Genomic DNA, 22,150 nt, shown 5'->3' with positions numbered 1-22,150 from the left:
GGTGAGCGAAAAAGCACCTTCCGTGCGCGTGAAAACAAATCTGCCAACAGCTATTTTTCCTTGCTTCCCGTGCGCGTGCAATCGCGATGCGGACGCATTACGCGCTGGCACAAAACTTTTGGATGATCGAGCGGACTCCCGGAATGGGGAGTGCGATATTTTTCATTTCTTACGGGAAACTTTCGCAATGAAGAAAATGAAGCGCACTTCTCGGTGCTATCTTCCATCACACGGAGCGCTTGGTACGAAGAATGGTGCTTCATCACCGTAGCGTTATGCTTTTTCTGTGGTGGTTTTACTTGCGCTGCTCGGCACCGCCTTCATGGCACCTGGCACTGAGGTTTGGTTCGGTTTTGTGCTGATGAACATCGCGCAAAGTGGATTGATATGGAAGATCCGTTTATCTGATGCATGGGCAGGTCCTTGGCTGCGGGTGGCGGCCTTCAATGGCATCTTTGGCATCGTGCTGACACAGCTATATGAGCGAACTTGGGGGTGACATTTCTTCCAGAGAAATTTTCGTGGGCGTTAGGCTGCGATAACGCTCTTTGCTGTTGCGCGCTGTATAAGTACGAGAAGCAAGATGGTTTACTATGTTCATGTTTTACTCGACAAACAACTATTACTTACGCTTGGAATCGTTGCTTTTTTTACGATAACTATTATTTTTCGGATACTTTACGTTGGTCAAAATTATGAGGCGAATGTCCAACATTCGTGTGCTGATAAAAATTGTATACAAAAATAACAAAATAGCTGCATAGCGATCTTGCTTAACAATTTCCATTTCTGTCAATCACCAGGCTGCCGGTGACAATAGAATGCAACAGTATGATAAAAGGGTTTCCTATGGGGCTAATTAAAAACTGGTCTTCGTCCCTGTGAATATCGCAACCTCCCGTGGATACGCGGATTTACAATGTCAGGTCTCTGAAATCACCCGCTCAACTCGGGTGTCATCGCCAGAAGCCCGAGCAAAAACCATAATGTAATTGCATTCGCGAAACAACAACCAAAAACGCACGTCACACGTACGCCGGTCGTTCATTTGCTCACCGTGGTGCTGATGGACGGGATAGGTGTTTTTATTCCTTTTTTTGTTTTACCTCGAAGCTGGAAAATGATGGGTCGATCAGCGCCCCTTTTCCACACCAGCCCGTGGGTGTCGCTCTGACGCCATGTGGAATTATGGAACCGTCGGTGGAATAATTGAAATTTACCTGCCACAAGTGCGTTCCCTGAACTGGTGGGTTTCGACTTTGGGACCGTTGGCCTATGTGCCGTTCGATGTTTTCCAGCCAACGCTCAACCAGCGTCAGGGCTCGGGATTCTGATGGGTTTGCAATTTGTTTTCGATTTTCCCGGTATTTCCCGTCCATTCGAAACCGGAACCGCCGTCGGATGGTGGGCCCCGTGATGTGATCGATCGTGGCGAAACCTGACCATTCGGGGGTGATTTAGCCGATGAAGAACACGCACCACACCGGTCGCTTCTTCCTCTACACCGAGTGACCGGGAACACAAGCGTACCCAGCACGACACCAATAAGCAATAAATCACGTTTTCCCCGGGCACAACGGGCCCCATCGAGCAACCCGGCTTGCTGGAAGCGTGCTGTCCAGAGCGAATGTTTGCCAACGGCTCTCCGAAGGCCGGAAACGGAGGAACCAAACGTGAAAAGCAAGAAAAAAAAACACATCAAGAGGAATGAATGGAAAAACACCTCCCACCTACCTCGGTGGAGGTTGTGCCACCGGGATCCTCCGATGTCCGTGTTTGTCGTGCCCTTGAGAATAAATCATTTTAATGTTTCAATTCGACCACGCGTCGAATGTGTGGGGCGTGGGCTGTAGAGAAAAAAAAATTCGTGGCTTCGATGCATCGAAGGGCGAGTGACAGAAATGTACGGCCACGTGGATGGGACGCGCTTCCGAACGGTACGGTGCACCGTCAGTGAGCTTTGGCAGGGTGTTATGGTGATTTATTGGAAGGGTTGAAAAGTGATCTTTCATTTTCGGGTTTATGGTTTGCTTGTTTCGCGCTTCACAGTAGGCCTGGAGGAACAAAGCAAGAGACTCTTTGTTTATGAAACGCTTGCTTTGGTGATGTGTCACATCAACTTCATTCGGAGCCTGCTTATAAATCACCTATTTCGAACTCTTTTATATTCAAGCTGCACCATTACAACGGGACGAAAACTATTGTGGAATTCTATCTTTCACATAATTAGCTTGTTTATCTGTAGTTAAATTTTTAGAAATGCTCTGACGACCGCTGTAAAAAGACAGGAATCATTAGTTTTTCGAGCATCTTCGGCAACTCACAAGGCAATTTTAAAAGTTTGCTCAGTACCACGAAATAAATACATATGCTGCAAAGCACAATAATCACTAAATCATACCACTCGATGAATGAAAAACCGTCCATTGTGAATGTTTCCCCCCCCCAACACGATGTCGACTTTTCTAAAAGATGCTTTTCCGCAAAGATCAAACATCCCCTCCAGTTATCCTGCACTGGAGTTATCCTGCAACCGTTACATAACGGCGCACCACGTCGGTACGGCCAATCGAAAGTGCGGTTCAATAAATTCTTTATCGATTCACGGTTGTTTGCTTCAACTACACTCGGCCTCCCCACAACCCATCCCGCCCGACTTCCGACTTCCAATGCCGACGATGGTAGCTCATAATAATCGATATTAATTTTATGACTTGGAAAATGATGACCGCCCTTCCGTTTCCGACGGCCGGACCCGGAAAAGTCGCCCACGGATCCGGTTCCGTGGTTGAGATTTACGTCTCCCCGGTCCATCCAGCCAACCCTTATCAACCTTACCTAGCGAGTACAATCAACCGGATCGACCGCGCGTCAGCATTCTTGACCTTTGCGTACACGCTGGCGTCATACGGATTCTCGACCACGTGGGTTCTAGTTTCGTTCCGGTAATCGGTAACAAGAAAACACATTACAATGGCGACAGCAAAAACGGGTGAATTTGCGCTATCGCCGCGGCATCTCGGCATCGTGCGAAGGACCCATATGAAGCCAGAAGCGGGCTCCATCGACGGCTGGGAGGGAATTTAATTGCACCGAACCGAACGCTCAGCACGATTACCCCCAGTTTTCTCCGACTCTCGGTGTTGGAAAATTCCACCGAACGAGCCGAGTCCATTCCTTCCAAAACACGCCTCAAGGCGGTCTAACAGGAGGGGTCCAACTTACTTTTGCGTACAAGAATGTTCATCCCATCCACGAGTAAGAAAGAAGTGGCCGAAACGGAGCTTTGCCAAAGTTGTTACGTTCTTCCTCTATTTTTTTGTGAAGTAACAAACTCTCGTTAGCGCCGTCTAATGGAAATCGGGAAGCCGATAAAAATATCCTCGCCCGCGGCGTGCACTCGACAACATCATTAGCTCGGAAGCACAGCTTCTTTTTTTTTATTATTCCCGCCATGGTGGATCCCCCCAGAAAAGCCCTCCAGTCTGGCGGGCCGCACCTTTACCGATCAACAGCTTTGGCGTGTTTTGCATGCTCGGTCCGGCCCCTTCCGTGTTGATTTTATTTTTTAATTTTTGGGGAAGCCATTTGCCGCCCTCCTCCTTTTGCAATAGAATTAGATTATTTTGTCGACTCACCGTAAGTGCTCACCACGCAGGGGTTTCGAAGCAGGCAAGTCGCACCGAGTCTGCTCATTAAATCCAAACGGCTGCTCGGTCGCATTCCCAGCTCTTCTGTTTTTTTTTTTTTGCTTCTTCTATCCTTCGACCGTTCATATCTGTGGTGGGTGGACTTCTGTTATGTTCTTCGCCGCAGGACAGCGCGATATCGCGCCTGAAGGCATCAATTTAAAATGAGATTACGGCCCGCTGGAGTACCGACGTACCGGGCTGCCTCTATGTGGTGCATGAATCGCGATGCTGGTCCTAGCGAATGGTTACGCAACCATTCGCACACCATTCCCACTGTTTCTTTGTGGAAATCCGGAAGCACTCGTTGAAAAACAACGCATTCACTCCCATTCGCACTTATCCTGATGCTTGCTGTTGCGTGTGTTTTCGCGCGTCCATAGACAAGCTGTGCATCACGCTGTCGGTTACTCTTTCGATGGCGTTTTTTTTTCATCACCAGCCTTGTGCCATTCCTTGAAAGGCATATCCTTATCCACTGAAAGAAACTCTTCAGCGGAAAACCTATTTACGAGACGAAAGTGGGCAGGTTTCGCGAGGCTTCTCGACTGGGAGGCGAATTCTGAGAACAAGGCACCGAAAGCCATGGAAAATGGCACACCGCACTGAGGCCGTAATAATACTGATCGACTTCCGGTCCCTTTTGACTGCGACCGAGTGTGTGGGTGTCGGGCTCGGCGGTAAAGCCACGATTTACAGCACATACCTGGCAGTAAAGTAGAGTGAAAAACCGACAAACTTCTCGCTGGGAAAACTCGAACCAGTTCCATGCTCGAGACATCCCTTGAATTAACAAATGGCAAGGATGACGACGGATAGATTGGCAAGTTCCCGTGAGGATTCACATTTGGCGTACGGATGGGATCGTAGATAAGGATAACGGACACACTCGGGTGGGCTGGAACGCACTTATCCGACCACGCCGTTGTCGTACAAATATATTTTTGTCCGTGTGCGTGATGCTTTAGTAACACCCCAGGGACACGCTTATCCTGCTCATCGTCATGTCCATGCAGTTACGATCGAAGTTTTAGTGTCACCGAAAAGCGCCAAACATCCCAGCCAGGATGGAGCTTTTCGCTTGATTTTATCTAACATGGAAAGAGTCTCCAACATCATTTCGACTCCCGGCGGCTAATGCACTTAACACAGCTCGGCTAAAAGTCGCCGAAAGCGAGACATCTACGAGACGTCTAGACCGGAGTCATCGAGTTTGCAATCGAAAGCAATTTAGTTATCGTTCTTTTTGCCATTGCGAAGCTATTTTTCCAAACCGGCAAACGTACGATCGAACGCTGACGATATCCGCAACCGGTTCCGGTGTTCGTTTCGCCAATCATGCGCTCTATTATTCAGCGCAAACAGCATAAATTACGCCTTCGTTCAATCAAATTGGCCCAATCCAGCTCCACGAGCCCGGCGCCCGAGACGATGACAAATAGCCACCATTTGAGCTGGGCATTCATAACTGCACTATACCGCCAAACTCATGAAATGCAAGTGCTCACATAAATTATGTATAGTGATTAAATCGACTCCTGCTCTCTCCTGGGTCCGGGGCGACATCACAACAAATTTGTCCTTGCCGAGTCGGGAGATGTTTGTTAGACTTTCCAATTTGTCTGATGCACGGTGCAGCCTTGCAGTCCCGCACGGGGATGGTCCGAGATTTTTATTTCTTCGCATTTGTTGCCCCGCTGCTAACGGGCTGTGGGATGGCATTTTTCCATCCGTCAGAAAAATCGCACTCCATCGTACCGGGAATGGGCAAGTTGAAGCAAAAGAAACTGCAAACTCGTAAAAGTTTCCTCACTCGTGTTCCACTGCAAAGGAAAACTTCGGCGTGGTCGAGTGGCGTGTTCTTTGTCCCTTTGCTACTTCGTCCCTACGCGAGTCACTCGCGACGGCAGATGACAGGCGTGACACAAAATGAATTGGGGTTGTGTTCTGCATTAGCGAAGGCGAACACACCCAATCGGCACACAAAGCTGCACGCTCCTGCCGGTGTACCGGTGACACCGATGCAGTGATGGTTTTTAAACGCTGCAAGTGTTCCCTCTGACGAGCTGCAACGACGAAATGGCGCAACGTGAGTTTCACTGCAGCTGACGAATTATAGCAGGGGCTAGTATAGAATGAAATTCTCGCCAGAACGAGCACTGACTGCACCACGTGACGGTGGAATTGGAGGACAATTGAACGATGGATTTACTCGTGCGGTGGGTGGGCACACGTGTGGGTGGTGCAAAATCGATAGAAAATTAATTAGACACAATTACTTTGGCGAAAACAATGGCTGCCGGTCGGGTGAACATTATCAATTTGCTGGATATTGAAAAAAAAATCAATTTTCGAAACGATAGAGAACCTTTTTTTCAGACAGTATTGATGTTTTGATTGGCAGCGATAATGAAAGAGTATTATAATAATCCTCATTCGAGCTCCATCAAGCGTGGATTAGAACCTGCTGGAAATATTTTTTTCTAACAGAATAATATGAGTCTCTCAAAATATGATTTCTTTCAATAGAGTAGTAGGCATTGGAAAAATGGTTGTTTGGATAACAATATGTGACTAAATTGCCATAAAGTCGCACAAATTTTACCACACAAATTGATAAATTAAATAATGATTTGTTGTTCGAGTTCTTATGGGAATTAATTATGTTTGTCCTCTACTTTTCTCCATTCATAAAGAGCGTTTAATTTTCACTCAAGCGTGCGAAGCACATACACCTTCAACATGAAAATAGAATTTTCTTGGCTTCACGCCATGCAAACCCAACCGAACAAAGACATCTTGCTGACGCTTTAATCAATGGTTGAATCCATTCCACACACTCACCCTCTCTCTAACCGATTGTTTTTCCCTAATCTTTATTACAGGCGTCCACCTCGGAGCTGCTGAAGTGCTTAGGAATGTTCCTGCACGATCGATGCCGTAAGCTGCGCGACTTCCAAGCCGGTGACGCTGTGATGTGGCTCCGAGCCGTCGACAGAAGTTTACTGCTGCAAGGATGGCAGGTACGTACGGGCCCACACATAGCCCCACCAATCTAGGTCGGAAGCACCGTCCACGTGGCCACGAACGCGACGAATCACACACAAATTCGAAGGACGACCCGGCCCACACTGCTTTGTTTGGGCCAGGCAACGTCGAATCCGAGCGCGCCACTTCACGGTGACGAAATGGCCATTTGATCCGTCTTCTCAGATACCCCACAATGTGCTGTTTGCACGGAAACACGTTGCCGTGTTTGATTTAATTTCTACCATTAGACCGTACCTAGTCGGGGGGTAGCCGTTTTGGGAGGATTAATGAGCTCGATCAACGGCGGTAGGACTGGCACGGCGGTGGAACTGAGCGCCACTTGCCATCGATGGAAGGTGATGATGTCGACACCGACATTGGAGCTCGCTAATCAAAACTGCCGCCAGCTTGTGCTGCCATTCGACTCCGGCGCTTTGGGAGGCGGCTTCGGAACAAGCGAACAAGCCCACCGGTGCTTGATTAACGCATGTAATCCTAGACGAAGCGCTTTGGCCCGGTTCAATCCTTCTTTGTTCCTTCCGGACCGATCACCAAAGGGTGGTTTCGATTTCGAGGTGAGCAGACTAAAATTAGTTCCCTCTCGGCACTTTAACCTCGTCGTTCTCGTCGTTCGCGTCGAGCGCGTTGAAAAACAGAAGGAGAAAGTTTTCACCATCGTTCCGCGGGAAACTTTCCGGCGTGAACTTTACCCGAAATGGCTTAACAGGTGTGCGACCCGTCGGTGTTCAACCCATCAGAAGCCATCAGGCACCTTGGGACACGGGTGATCATAAGTATCGTTTAGCAGTCGATTTTATATTCGGTATTATTCATTCAAAAGCAAATGGGCAGTTAGATAAATTGCGAAACTACAGTTTTCCATTATTTATATCTTCCAAGAAATGAATCTTCAACCCTTAAGTTATACCAAAAAATTGTATTTCAGCTTTATCTGTTAGAAGCATTCTTCAGAGCCAAATGTACAAATTATATGTCAATAAAAATTGAGATTTGTCTGGAGAAATACAAAAATTAAACAATCGCAGGAAAAATGAAAAGAATTATATTATTCCAAACTGAAACAAAGAAACAGTTATGACCATAGCTGCACCACAGTGCAAGCAATCATAAATCTACTAATGATCTAATTAATTACGAGCATTATTTAGCGGAAGACTAACGAGATGGGGAGGCGAATCGATGGAAAAGTTTTGCGAGACCATTTGCCATGGTCCGATTTGAATTTGATGAAATCGGTGCACATGATCGGATAAAGGTGCTCTGGTTTGTGGGTGATTCTGATAATTGATGGCTTACGTTGAAAATGTAACAATTGAACAAAGGAGCGAGATGCAAGAATCCAAGCACAAATCCTTGGCACAAAACTCTTACACTTTTAGATAAGAAACCCCCTCGAACAAAGCTCAATTAATTGATCAATCCCTCGCCCGAACCCTCCTGCGGCTGCTGCATTATTTCAATCCATTTTGCATTTATTTATTCATCCCCAACGGGCACCTCGTTAAACTGTGTCGGGTTGAATAAATTAAAACAACAAGCCCACCGGGCGGGTTTGCTGCCATGCGAAAAGGCCAAGGAAATGCCCGCATCGCGTTGCTGGTTCGAGGCTTCTCGGCAAGGGCCCATGCCAAGGGCCGAACGTCGCTTCCTTTCCCGACCTGACCGTGGGCCAAATCTAGGTTAAACGCAGAGCCGGTCGCTGAAAAATGCGGCATCCAATTAAATGTTGCTGCTTGACCTGTCACACGGTGTGACGTGGCGTTCGCCTCTTCCCAGTACATCCATTGGAGCCCGCAAGGTTTGTCCGATGGGTTGCGCTCCAGGACGACACCTAGCAGAAAAAGGGTGCCACATTCGAGCGAGTGACAGAAAAATGTAAAAAATGCACACACACATACACAAAAGAGGAAAATTCGGAGTCTCCCTGCCCTGAAGCGCCATTCTGCCATCTTTGGGGGAAAAATGAGGGTCAACGATAGGAGTGGGAGAAAAAAATAAAACCCAAAAGCCCTCGGTAGCACCCACCCACTACGAAGGAATAGGTGATGGCCGGCGTCGAATCACTGCCACATGATGGCCATCAAAACGAGATCGCGACGATCGTAGGCGTATCCGTAGCCCGGCCTCTGAGGTGAGGAAAGCCCCCATTTTGCCTGCTTTTTTATGCTCCAACCATTCGGAGCGTTTTGTCCAAATTTTTTTGCTGCGGCAGCTGAGCTTTGGTGTTTTTTTGTTTTGTTTCACATTTCCTGGTTGGGTCCTCGCGCCTCAGCGAGGGTCCTTTTTTATGGCCATCATAAAGCTTACTTCAATCGCCTTTCATCGTTGGGCTCAGCAAGCCGTTAGGACATCGCAGCATGCCGATCCTTGCCAACTCTCTTTCTCTCTCTCTCGCTCTTTCACTCGCTTTTTGTTTCGACACCTCCGAAAGCATCGAATCTCCCTGGAGGCACCTGTGCGGATGCTTGATTTCGAATGGCTAATTTTAAGCCCCTACTTCAGGATCCTCAACAGTTGCTTCTTCTCGCGAGCTCCCCTTTTTTTTTGGATGGGCGTGAATCACGTCACGTTGGTGAAAATTTAATGAGCTCATTTTTGCCTCCACCTGACGCCGACATAAGCACCATGGTGAGATGAATTATTCGCCCCTCCGGAAAGGTGTTTCAGAGTTCGCCGAATTCTAGCACAAGGCCACCGATAGCCAGCACACCTCGTTCTGGTGGTGAGAATGCAAAAAAGGATCCTAAAAAATAAGGACGCGGCCGCATTTTTGGGGAGCTGTTTCGTTCGCGAGATTAAAAAAAATTCCCTCTGTCGTCACGGTCAAGGATGAATTGAACCATTTGAGGTCGAGTTTGGTAAGCCTGGTTTAATATGGTTTCGCCCGAAATACCGCGGAACCTTTATCAATGTCTATCAAGCGGGTTCGAGGCTCGAGTTTTGTGCTTTTCTCGTCCCAGGATCACCGCAACAATTGAATGCCTCTGACAATGGCATGTAAAAGCGGTACGGTTGGTGGCATATTCGCCGAGTCACAAATTGTATCCCTTTTACAATTTTGTTTCGTTTTGTTTTATTGTTTTTTTTTTTTTGCACAATGCTCTTCTTTTCCGGCACAGGAATCTTATCGCGTCTGCCGGTGTTCGGTGTGCTCGAAAATTAGTTCCCATGGACCGGGAGATAAATAAAGTCCGGTAAAATATGGCAAACCCCGGTCGATCGGATGGGTGGTAGGTGCAGGGTGCGAAACTTTTTCCATCAACCGGCAAACCGAGCCAAACGGTAGAACGGGCCGCTATCTGTTATGCTGCCTCCATTTTGCAGGTCGACCCGATGGAACCGACGATGGGCGATGGCTCGGCACTCGGGGATGGGCCTTGATTTATCTCGATAATGGGCGAAAAATAGTTTATGCTTCTTTCGTTCCTCACCGGAACCAGGAGCATTCGATTATATTTTTTTTTTCGTTTCCCGAGAGAGTTGATTTAACGCAACGTAACCGATAGCCGACGGTGACGGTGCGAGGAGCATCGTGATTAATGCATTTCCATTGGCGAATGGCCAGGTCAGCCGAACGGTGGTATGACGAAGCGACTCCATGGTGAAGCGATGAGGATTTATTATCGATAAAAAAAACCCCCCACACAGCCGCCATTATCGTCCTTCCGACGCACTATCGGTTGGGAGAGAGAGAAAAAAATCACGTAACAAAGTTTCCCGCGATTAACCGCCAGGCGTGCTGCCGGGGTTTAATGGCGATTGTTCACAGGATTGAAACTCGTGAAAGTTTGTCTCACCGCAAAGCCCAATCACAATCACGATGATGAACCCGGGGAGAAAGTATCTTACATGAATCCCTTTTTTTTCTCTACTTCATTCGATCCCGTTTTCTTCCGCACTCGAAAGCGTAGACGACGGCGAGTAAGCGATTGATAGCGCTTGAAATCCGATTACGAGCAAACCCGCTATGCGTCTTAATACTATTTGGCTTCACTCAATCCGGCGCTCGTGCGAAAGGAGCCGTATTAAATTTAAGCCGCAGATTTCCAATAATCGGTTACCGCGGGCGAGTTTCGAGGGCTTGCGATATCACCGCTAAATCAATATTGATCGAAAAACTTATCCCAGTTCCACGGGTTTAGAGCGACCGTTTTTGAAGGGTTATTTTTTCCCCCGCATCGTTCGAGCTCGAGTAAATGAAGTTAAAATTTATTTTCCATTTTACGTAAGGACATTCGATATCGGAGCTCATATATGAAGTGCATTTGAAGTGCTCAAGGATGTTCGAAGAGACGGGGTTTTTTTTTTTAATGTAACAATTGGTGAGAGAAGATGTGGCCTCAATTTTAAAACAACGAACCTACATCCCCCACAGTGGGAAGTCCTTGCGATGCGATTGTGATAATTTAGATCACGTCACTCTTTTATCATGCTTATGACATTCAATTTACTACGTCGTTGCACGCCGCCAGGACACCGTAATAGCGCTCGTAGCGCATTGTGTTTTCATTTTAGTTTTTGTCTTGTTTCCGGTCCCCTGCCACTCGGCCCTGTAGCAAGAAAAATGGTGGTGTGCTCCTGGCACGAAGTAAAAACCGCAACCGAAACGAGAACCGAAGCAACGATGTGCATGTGCGATCCACCTCTGCGATCGATCTTACCGAGGATGTGGTGCGCTTGAGCCTGTGCACCTGGTGTTGGTTTTGACAACCAACCCACCGTTGAATAATTCACCCGCGCAAAACGGTCGCTCCCACCCGTCCCTCCGGCCGTCCTGACACACGTGTGCACGTGGCGCTGGCGTCTGGAGTTGAATGAATTTCTTATCGCACCACACAAACCATCACCGGAATCGCCACATCGGATAACGGGTAACGGCCACCCGTCGGGATTCGGGCGCACATTCAGGACCCGGCGGTGCGTCCTTAGATTCGAAAAATCAACTCTCGGCGTTTGCTCGGTAGCCCGCCACCAGAACGACCTGAATCGCATCGTTCTCGCATGAATAAATTACAACACAACTACTATCGCAGCTCACGGCGCCGTGGGCGCAGGATTTGCGAGCCAAATCCGGGGTGTTTGGTTTTTTTTTTTTTGCTTTTTGTTTCATTTTCGTTACCACGCGGGCACCCAAACCCGTGCGCCATTCCCGTGGCCAGGAGTACCGCGATGCCTGCCGCAATCGCAGGGAAGCTAACGAACTGCTGACGCAGGACGCGGCGCTGCTGGATAAATAGATTTCTGCATTTGCATCTGCTATCTCGGCGCCGTACGTGCAACCGATCTGCGATCATTTACTTTCCGACCAGGCTAGGTTTATCGCTTTTGGGTGGAAACAAATGATGAAACACGGGAGCGAACGGAACAAGGCAAGAAAGGAAAGAAGGGAAAAAAACGCACCATACCTCCATCGCAGGCGCTGTCACAGCTGCTGCATGTAAATGCAGATTGCATGTTTGCGGGATTGGGCACCGGAATGTGCTGTTTGCTCGCGTCCTTTCGCACACAAGTGGGGGGAATTTTTGGAGCGGAATATATTTCGGCACGGGTGAGCATGTGCTGACGGCGTGGTTGGTTTGTGGGTGCTGGGGGAGCCATTGTGGAGCCGTGAAAGTGCTCTTCGACGCCAACGATTCGAGTGCTTCACAAAGGGACATGGGATTAGTCAGCCCAGCGCGGAGACAGGCGTATGCAACGTTCGCAGCTGTGATATATTATTTCTATTTCAATTTGCTGGAATGAATAAAATAGCGCGAATTCGACCGTTCTTATTGAAGCATTTTAAATATTCCGTTTGTGTATTGAATCGTTCATTACAATTCAAAGGACTTACTTTGAGTATTCTCATTATCTCATTTGGTGGAAAACGTACTCGAGCTGAATTAATGTATGGGAAAAATTATACTTTATCGTAGTCATCCCACCATTTAATCTTGCGAGAAAAATCCATGTTTAGAAGCCAGTGAAATATTGGATAATGTTCTTAAAATATCTCACCAAAAAGAGCTGTAAAAGCTCATCAATGCACAACATTTTAGCAACACGCTCCAGTTTACTTTCTTAGAACCTATAGCATTTAATTTTCCAGCATCTCAGACTTTAATGACTTTAAACAGCGTAAGCTCTCAACGAAGTTCATTTCCTTGTGATGATCGCGACCGTCGGTTGACAGCTTGTTCCCGATTATCGTTGTTTTTTTTTTGTCGAAGATAAATTAAATGTAAACAAAGCCAATTTTCCTGCCAGCGCGCTCACGGTTTCTTGTTTGCCCTTTCTCCCACAGGATGTTGCCTTCATCAACCCAGCGAACGTGGTGTTCGTCTACATGCTCGTCCGCGAGCTGGTCGACGGCGAGGAGACGAAGGAAGCGGAACTGCAAGCCGCCGTCCTGACCTGCCTGTACCTTTCCTACTCGTACATGGGAAATGAAATTAGCTACCCACTGAAACCGTTCCTAGTGGAGGACTCGAAGGATAAGTTCTGGGACAGGTAAGTTGCGAAAACACCTCGGTTTGGGGTGTGGGTGTTTTTTTTCGGAGTGCAAAAATCGCACACATTCGCTGAAACGAATTCAACATGGCGGCCACCCACCGCCCACTCAGTGCAGCCATTAATCATGCGGTAGAAAGCAGCGGTTATTCGTTCTCATCGGTGAACCGAGGGAAATTGAAAATATGCCACACCGGCGGATGTTTATGGTGCTGTTGGTGCTCCGGGCGGGTGGGAAGCGTAATTCATTCGATGCCATTAATTAAGGCTGGTGGCCGTGGGTCTTTTGCGTTTTGTCCATCCGGAGCTTTAGTGCTGTGTCCGGAAAAGCACGGAACGTTTATGAAAAACCCCGTTTGATGAAGGAAAATTATTGTGCTCCGGATCGAACAGGCAAAGCGTATTACTTGAAGGTGCACTAGAATTTATTCCTTTCGCTTAAGGTTGCAAATTTAATTAATTTAAGGAAATTCTTGAAGGATGAAGGCTCTTACGAAGGATCCATGTGTCAATGGGGTCATGAGGGTATTTCCATCTATCAGACGATACCAATGATTCACACGGAGTGAAGAGCAAAACAAATTCAAAACCACTCTCGAGATCGAAAGAACCATTAAGCGTACAGGACATTCGGACGTTCGTCCATCAAATATTGCGCACAGAAATAGAAAAGCGAGTCTCATCACGCCACTCTCCACAACAACAACAACAAACAAAACACATTCTGACTGATTTATTCCGACAGTGGACACAAATTTATGTTCCATCAACCGAACGGGCGGATATTTTCGACTCACATGCGTCTGTCCGGCCAGCCGAATGATGACCACTCCAGTGCACGGGGCTGATTTATGCTGACATCAGCGTCTGCGTGCTCAAGTGTGCTGGCGTGCGCGTGTGGGATGATTCCGGCTCGCGTGATAGTTATTTTTAATTATAGAGAGCTTTGCCGGTGAAGCCTGGCCCACCGTGACGTGCCAGTTAAAGCTAGCACAAAGCGAACGCTTTTCCCCTGCCGGGTCCCAAGAGCGCGAGAAAATTGAGCCGTTTTTCAGGTGTTTAGGTTCAGGTGCCGGAGTGGTCAATTTATCATCATCAGGGAGATGGGGGGTGGGCCTTTCTACGCGTGCCACTATCACTCACATCTCGTTCTCCTATTGCAGGTGTTTGCTGATCGTGAACCGGCTGTCGTCGAACATGCTGCGCATCAACGCCGAACCGGGCTTCTTCACGGAGATCTTCACCGAGCTGAAGGCGTGCGGTATGAACTCGAGCGCGAACGCCGGCGGTAACCTGCCGTGCGGTGCGGCTTGACGCTCCCGCCATCCACGCGAGGTCGTGGTCCGGCTCTCGATTGCCGGCCAGCAGCAGAAGTACCAGCACGCGACCAGCACCCTGCAGGAGCTGACCAGTGTCGTCTGATGATCGAACGTTTCGAGCAAGGGCCGGTTCACCGAGGTCAGCCGGTCCGCGGTAGTCAACACCTGTCACCGGGGCTAACCAACGTCCTTTTTGTCGAAACGCCCAAGGCCAAGGACGAACGGCGATCGGTGCGTTCCTCGTATACCGTATGTCATCAGTGAAACTACACAACCAAGCAAACAAAAAAAAAAGGAATCGAAAATTGGAAGGAGAGCGAACAAAAAAAGCAAAACTTACACAAACACATGCAAGATATTCGTTTATCCTTTTTGTGAGGATAATTGTTTATAGTTTTGGCGACTCATCGACCCATGTAAAACGCGTTTGGTGTCACGCGATTGCGCTGGATAGCAATGGCGTGGACGCAGCATGCGTGAAGGAAAGCGTGCAGGACATTGTGGCTCGTCCGTCTAAGAAAGTGTTTACCTTAAGTAGGATTTCCTCAAAGAGGGGCGTAACGGTTTTAAGGATAAATTTCACAACTCACACCAAAAAGGGAGCAAATGTACTGGGTTGAAGCAAAAGCGGCACACAGGGAAGGTGCTGGTGATTTAAAAGCTCGTGCAGCTGTGAAAAAACGCAATGGAAATGTTCGATTGTCGATCAAAGATGGCCGTGCGCCTGGCGAGAAGCTCTCAGAAAAAGCGAAATTAGTAGGCCATCAAAGCAGTAATAATACTAACCCCTACGACCTGTATAGGAACCGTTAGGACGCGGTGATAGCCTGCGTTAGTCACCTTTAGGAGGATTTTCAGATTTGAGAGAGTTTTGCAAAACATTCCTATAAACGGCATGGGTCAGAGCATTTCGTGGAAAATTTATGAGCAGTAGCAAATGAACCAGCACTGTAGCGTTAGAGAACACACGACGAGATGCAACTCACGCGTTAGGGCTACGGCAAACGTGATTTAGGGTGCTCCAGGTAATGAAACAGGAGCAAAAAAAAAACCAAGAGAAAACCCGCCCGAAAGCAAATTAAACCCCCCGATCCTTAACAAAGAAAGCATCTCTTCCCGATCGAGAATAAATGTGTAGAATCCCAATACATACGGGTTCGGTAAGATCAAAAGGATTGGGAAAAACAAAACGCCCCCTGACATGAAGGTGCCGGTTCGCCGGAAATGATAGTGTAATACAAAAGAACCCCGGAACCCCAGCAGAACGGTAAACGAAATACTATACCACACACTAAATCAAACATGAAAAACAAAAAAGAAACCAATGGAAAACACTGCCCGCCTCCTTTTGATAATGGAAAAAAAGGACACGAGGAAACAGGAAACGCGAATGCGAACGGTTCGGATCGGTACATAAACATGTGTGATGTGCGCAACTCAAAAAGCGACAGAATAGGTCTTAAAAGGAGCAAAAAAGAAGGTCAGAGTGAGCAGTATCGACCTAGCAGAGAAGAAAGCGTAGAAAACGGCCATATTAGTATGTACAGCAGCTGTATAGTTCAGGACCCCCTTTTCTCTCACTTTTTATCCCTCTATCGATGGTTGGTTCAAAGTTGAGCAAACCATCCCTTTTCGAAATCCTCTAATCAAGGGTTGTGGGTAGGATTAAGGAGACCACATTGGCATGGAACGCCGGCTCCACGAGGCACATGACACCGAAGGTGCGTGCCCCATATGATCCTGGCGGGAGGTTTCGAGATGGAACCGTGTCCTTTATCGCCTTCCCGCGTCCTTTGAGTTTACGCGCCACGCGATCGCCTCTCGGGTCCGTCTTCAATCTCCCGGCGTTTTTTCTCCACCTTTTGTATAGTGTGTAAGTGAATGTTAATGTTTTACGATTGTAGCGGTTAGGTTTAATTCCGGCATTTCGGGGACAAAATCGTAGTGTGATAGAGCGCGTGACAGAACAAGCGGGATCGGTTTTAGTGTTGGAAAAGCATGGCGCATCAGAATGGCGGATTCCGGGACCGGTTTTAATTTCGCGAGGATTACTCCAACCTTTCCCAGTACGAAGAGATAGAGAAGAGAAACAAAAAGCATACGTCTAGTCGAAAAGGGTGTCCCTGTGCGAGGGGAAGACGATTGTGATTTACGTTGGTGATTATGCGTTTATCTTAGGCTTTCGAGTATGCAGCTAGAATGTTGGCACTGGTTTTCTTTTCTACACATATGCGTTGTTCGGTTTGTTTTGTTTTACGTAAGGTTTTGTGTGGTTGGCATATTCCGACTAGGATTAATTTAACATATCAGGAATGTGCGTATTAATGGAAACCATCCATTCTCTCTCATTAGTTTGGAATACTCAAAAAACAAGGGGAACTCTTATTTCCATAAGCATACTCATCGGTGCTGTGCAGAATGAAATTCTCATATCATTTACTCAGTCCAGTTGTTTTGTTTGTTTATTGCATAGGTTTGTTTAGACCAATTTGCTAATTTAGAATACTCAAGACACAGTACTTTCCCTCCAGTTCTTCTCGTGTAAACATTCAACAATTAATGCTCATTTGTACCGTCGGAACAAGTGCAATCTACCTTTACAGCGACATTCCAGCTGGAAAACCGCGTATTAAGCGATGTTTTTTCAACGAAACATTCCCACGGAGAGGCAGCGTGTGCAATGCATTCGATCTCTTATGTTAGTCGACTAAGCTTTAACCCCATCCAGCCATAATTTGCTCCGGCTTCCAACGAAGCACTGAGCTACGACCCACGGAATATTTACGAACCATTCTTAAACCAAAAGCCAGTGGTGCACGATGGGTCGGTGTGGAGCCGTGTAAATATGGACGAGAGTGCAACTGAACACGCACGTGGTTGTGGTATGCGAAGGAAACATTCCGAGTGAAAATAGGAACCGCAGCCGTTTGGAAGGAAGTGCGTTCGTGCGATAGTATTTAGTAACTGCTCCCCGTAGTGCGAGCGGTCTACGTATTCCATCCAGTTTCTTTCCATGGAAAGGATTGTTTCTATTCGTTTCTATTTTTACGTGAGCGCTACTTTGTAGGAGTTTGGAGTATATATCAGTAATTTTCACTAGCGTCTCCCGTCGCTTGACGGATGTCCATTGTGCGTCCCCGGGGACGTTTGGAAGAGCGGGATAGCCTGTTTGTGTTGTTAGTTTGTAAAAATGGAGCCATTAGATAAGTCCAATTTCCAATAGTTACGTCAGAGATTTGTTCCTGATTTTCCCAACCCCACCCCACCCATCTCTATCTCGTTCCCTCTTTCTATCTAACGCTTATTTTATGCATATCTTTTGATCCGTTCCGAGGTGTAAGGGAGCGCGTGGGGTTTAGGAACGGAAAAGGGAAAAAAGACTTCACCCTTTGAACGTGTAATAGAGGACCGCCCGCTGTCTCGCAGGAAGCGAACCCGACGGAACCGTCAATGAACGCGTAGTGTAGGGCCGGATGATGTGCAATTAGTACGGGATAGCGTAAGAGGCAAAGATCCTGGAAGGAGCGACTTGACGGGAGGCGCTCGTGCGTGAATGTGTGCAATAGAACGTAACGAAAAACCCGAATCGATTGGATGGCGAGGGCAGTACCACACCGTACTGCCAACGGCTCGCAATTCAACCGAAGTATTCTTCCACGTTTGAAAACGGAAAGTCAACAAAGGTCCTTTTTATTATCGCGCTGGGGCGCATTTGAACGGCTTGCGACTTGCCAGGTTCGAAGCCGAAACCCGAAACGGAAGCGAGGCAGAATTATTATCGAACGAAACGAAGGAGAAGCAAGAGTAGAAAACAAAACTACAAATGGCAACACTAAATCCTTTAGGATCTTTCTGTAGCAGAAACACTATTTACGACGGTGCAGAGAGGATATTTAAGATAGAACGCAAACTGGCAACGTAGCAAACGAATCCTGGAAAACCTACAAACGAGATGCGAGCGGCGTTGCTCCTATAAAAAAAACACATCCACACACACACACACAGAGTAAAGGCAAATTGTACGTTTAGCAAACACTGGACTATTATGGATATAATGTTGAATGTTGAATTAACAAATTGATAACCCTTTAGCGCCGAACGGGGGAGCAGACCACAAACCTGCCACCCCCGCCTCCAGCAAACGAAAGCGAAAGAAGAAGAAGCAAAAACAAAAGTAATATACAAACGACGCCCCTTTGCAAGAGCTAATCTAGTAGGCGTTGGTGCCGAATACGCATGGTGCGGATTCGTGTCTTGAACGGGCATTTAAAAAAACAGGAAAGAGAGTTTCAAAACGGTAAGCAGTATGGATCGAAATTTGCGGTCAGCTTGCACGATGATTATTTTACCCTGTATGGGGTGGTGTATTCGAAATGGCAGCGGAACAGCGGCTGGAAAATTCGTGCCGGGCAAGCGATTCGCGTGGGTGAAATACGAACAGAAGACTTTTCAACAAAAAAAAAAACACCGCCTGCTAAACAAAGAAACATACGAAAATTTACAACACTCGAGAGACCAAGCTTTGTAAAGGCGCCTATCCTGGTGGTTTCCTACTCGTGTTTGAATTCGAATGTTTGCCAGCTGCTGGCGGATGACGAAATTAGACTAACAAAAGCCCTGTTGTGCGCTTTCGGCTCGCAAGAGCTACCTTTTGGGGGCTTTGCGCTTCATCACCAGAATGGACACTTCCATCTCATTCATTCCGTGGTGAAGCTAGCCGCCCCTAATCCTCGCTGCTAGATCGAGGGCTAGATGATTAGACACGAAAACCGTTCGATATTGTAATTGAAGTTGATTATTTCGAGTCTTGTTGGTGAGTGAGATAGAAATCATTACAAAATGGTTTTGATATCATTTATACCGCAAAAGGCGAACCTACACCTCAGTGCAAAACGGAAAATGCTACTGGATACGATTGGCTGAAAATGGTACAGAATCATGGCCCGGTGCATGGCATGCAACATGCAGTTCAGATTTATTTACCTCCTCTCCCTACCCCCGTACATGTTGAGCTGGAGCTGTAGGACAATGTGTTTATTAGTCGTTTTGGGGTGAGGTCCTCATGTGCAGCATGTGCCAGCCTGTCCAGTATGACCGACAGGGTCGTCGTGCAATAGCAAATGAATGTCGTTGATCGAACTGGCGGACAATGCATGCTACTGGGTGGAATAAAGACGAAAAAAGCAGTTTTTCACCATTCTAAACATAATATAAACAATAAAGAATGTTGAGAATGCAAACGATACTAAACGAACTAACGAGAGATGAGATCAAATCGAACGATAAGTATAAAGCATAAACTTAATTAATTACTTGGTACGTAACTTCATATACGCAAAACAGAGGAGGTAATTAAAGAAAACCACACACAAAGATACAATGTAAAAGAAGTGAATTCTAACCCGCACTCACACGATGCAGAAGCAGTGAAACCCAACTCGAGCAGGTGACCTACGAGAGATCGGATAAGAAATTGCGCCATTCTGTGGGCGCGGCAGAAATTCAGAAATATTTGAAGAAACTATTATTACAAATTATAATTTTTTAAGTAGAGAAAATAAAACAAATGAAAAAAGCAAATAAAAATCGATTTATCGTTGTTTCTTGCTTGCACGAGAAAGTGTTCGGGTAACAGCAACGATAGCATTTCAACTTACTTTGAAAATACGGTGCATGACTTCTGTTTCAAGGGATGTCAGGTAATATATCATGAAGCATGGTTTTCAAAATGTAAAAATGTATTGTATTTTTCTTATCTCAATAGAAAAACTATATGTTTATCTTATATATGTGTATCTTATCTTCTGCATTTAAATCAGAAGAACCGTATTGCGAAGATGCGCTAGTAATCATATCATTAAACACATATCTGCATCAAACATTTTCAGCTGTTCATCTGGTTCATTAAATGCGTTTGCTTATCGTGTATGGTAAGGTATCATGTCTGCAAGGTTATATAACATTTTAATAAGTCAACCAACAGAAGTTAGAAACTACAATTAGTTTACTTAAATTAAAAAACTGTTTCAGCTTCCAATTCAAATGCAACTGCAAACTGGCTGCGTACTGTAATAATTGAGAGAGGAAGAAAACCTAATCAAGCTCAAAAGCAATGATGATAATGGTCATGAATAGCACCTATTACAAATATATTTAAAATATTTTTATGCTTCTATTGAAACAAACAAGTAGTTTAATGCGAAATCACTGCGGTATTATTTTTCCTTATCGTTTTTGTAGGGCTGCTGCAAAGTGTGTGTGTTATAGAGACGTTTGGCGAAGCTGATGGTTGTCATTTTTGACGTACGGAAATTTGACATTAAATTTAACGATTTTTTTGTTGTTTTATTCCCTCGTTGCACGTCAAAGTATTTCGTGAAATTGGTGGTGATATACCGTGTTCTCGTATCCAACAAAATTTACAAGGTCTCCGGTGCGGGGGGTGAAAATGTGATGCTAATTCCATAAGTCTTTTTGCGTGCACAACAGTGCTTACGTCTGTGATCGGATTCGTGCTTATGCGTAGTGTCGCAAATAACCTAGGAAAATCCCCAAAAACGCGCAACTTTTGCTGCTCTTCTAGCAGCTAACCCGTAAGATATACTTAGGGCCGCTCTAGATGTTGACTCACGCAGCTTCTCGTGTAAAATTGCTTTGTTTTGGTTTATATTAAACGTGGTACGAATCGAGTCGATAGGGTAAATGCTACGGAACGGATAGCTTGCGCATAGCCTTGAATGTGTGTTGATATTACATGTGTCGAGCGTGCGTGATTTTTTTCTGACCTCAGCGACAACTGAATGAATGCGAAGAAAACCCCCGATCGCAATCCTCGTTCGCTGGTTCAGTATTAATTCGTGCTAGAATATTTTACTCCATCGTTTTGTATTAGACCGTTTTTCACAGCCCGCGTAACTCTCCCATTTCGTCATTTTGGCGATTGTGGGAGTCCCATTCCGCACGTGCAAAGAGAAAACCCCTTCGGCGCACCAGGCATCGATCGGGAGATAGAAATGTTCATTGTTTCTGGCCCAGAAGTGAGATCGAACGTCAAATAATAGCTCCCCTCCCCCATTCGTACTCTCTGTGGTGGTGTAGTGTAAACCGCTCGTCAGGGAAAAATAGAGAAGAAAAATCCCCTACGAAGGGAAACAAAACAAACCCCGAGCTCTTTCTGCCGTGTGTGAATTGTGAGTGCAATAAAAATTGATCGTAAATTCTCGGTGGAGGTGAAAATTTTCCTCACCATCGAGAAAACGCTGCGGGTACGTTAGCAGCACCCAACCGTAGGAAAAATCATCAAACCAAAGTTTGGTTTGTCGTCTAGGCGCCCGAAAACGCAACCAACGTCGAGGCATCTTCCGAAAGGCAAAAGTGAAGGGGCGGCATCACGGAATCAGGTGGTGGAACGAATTGTCGGCACAGCAGTGGCCAGCCTAGGAAGGCCTCAAACTAGTTGGATTTTCTTTCGAGGAAAGAAACTACAAGTAGTCTGCAAAAGCCATTCTTCTTCCCGCTGCAGCTCCTCCTTCCTCCGTGTGCTGACCCGTTGCTATTTTTTTAGTGTTGTGCGTGCGTGAATGTGCTTGTGTGTGTGTGTGG

The 22,150-nt window shown here is 46.5% G+C and overlaps 1 protein-coding gene across 1 annotated transcript in view; it reads left to right on the top strand.

The window, feature by feature from the left end:
* The window catches only part of LOC128723535 (putative uncharacterized protein DDB_G0286901), a 40,744-nt gene extending 25,570 nt beyond the window's left edge, over nucleotides 1-15,174 (top strand). Inside the window, exons 2-4 of the mRNA XM_053817288.1 lie at nucleotides 6,575-6,712; nucleotides 13,024-13,229; nucleotides 14,393-15,174. Of these exons, the coding sequence (XP_053673263.1) occupies nucleotides 6,575-6,712; nucleotides 13,024-13,229; nucleotides 14,393-14,543 (495 nt within the window). The 3' untranslated portion in view covers nucleotides 14,544-15,174. The remainder of the gene's footprint in view (nucleotides 1-6,574; nucleotides 6,713-13,023; nucleotides 13,230-14,392) is intronic.
* Nucleotides 15,175-22,150: the final 6,976 nt, after the last annotated feature.

Source organism: Anopheles nili, chromosome 3, assembly GCF_943737925.1.
Source record: "Anopheles nili chromosome 3, idAnoNiliSN_F5_01, whole genome shotgun sequence".
NCBI lineage: Eukaryota > Metazoa > Arthropoda > Insecta > Diptera > Culicidae > Anopheles > Anopheles nili.
This window is presented reverse-complemented; position numbering and strand designations above follow the sequence as displayed.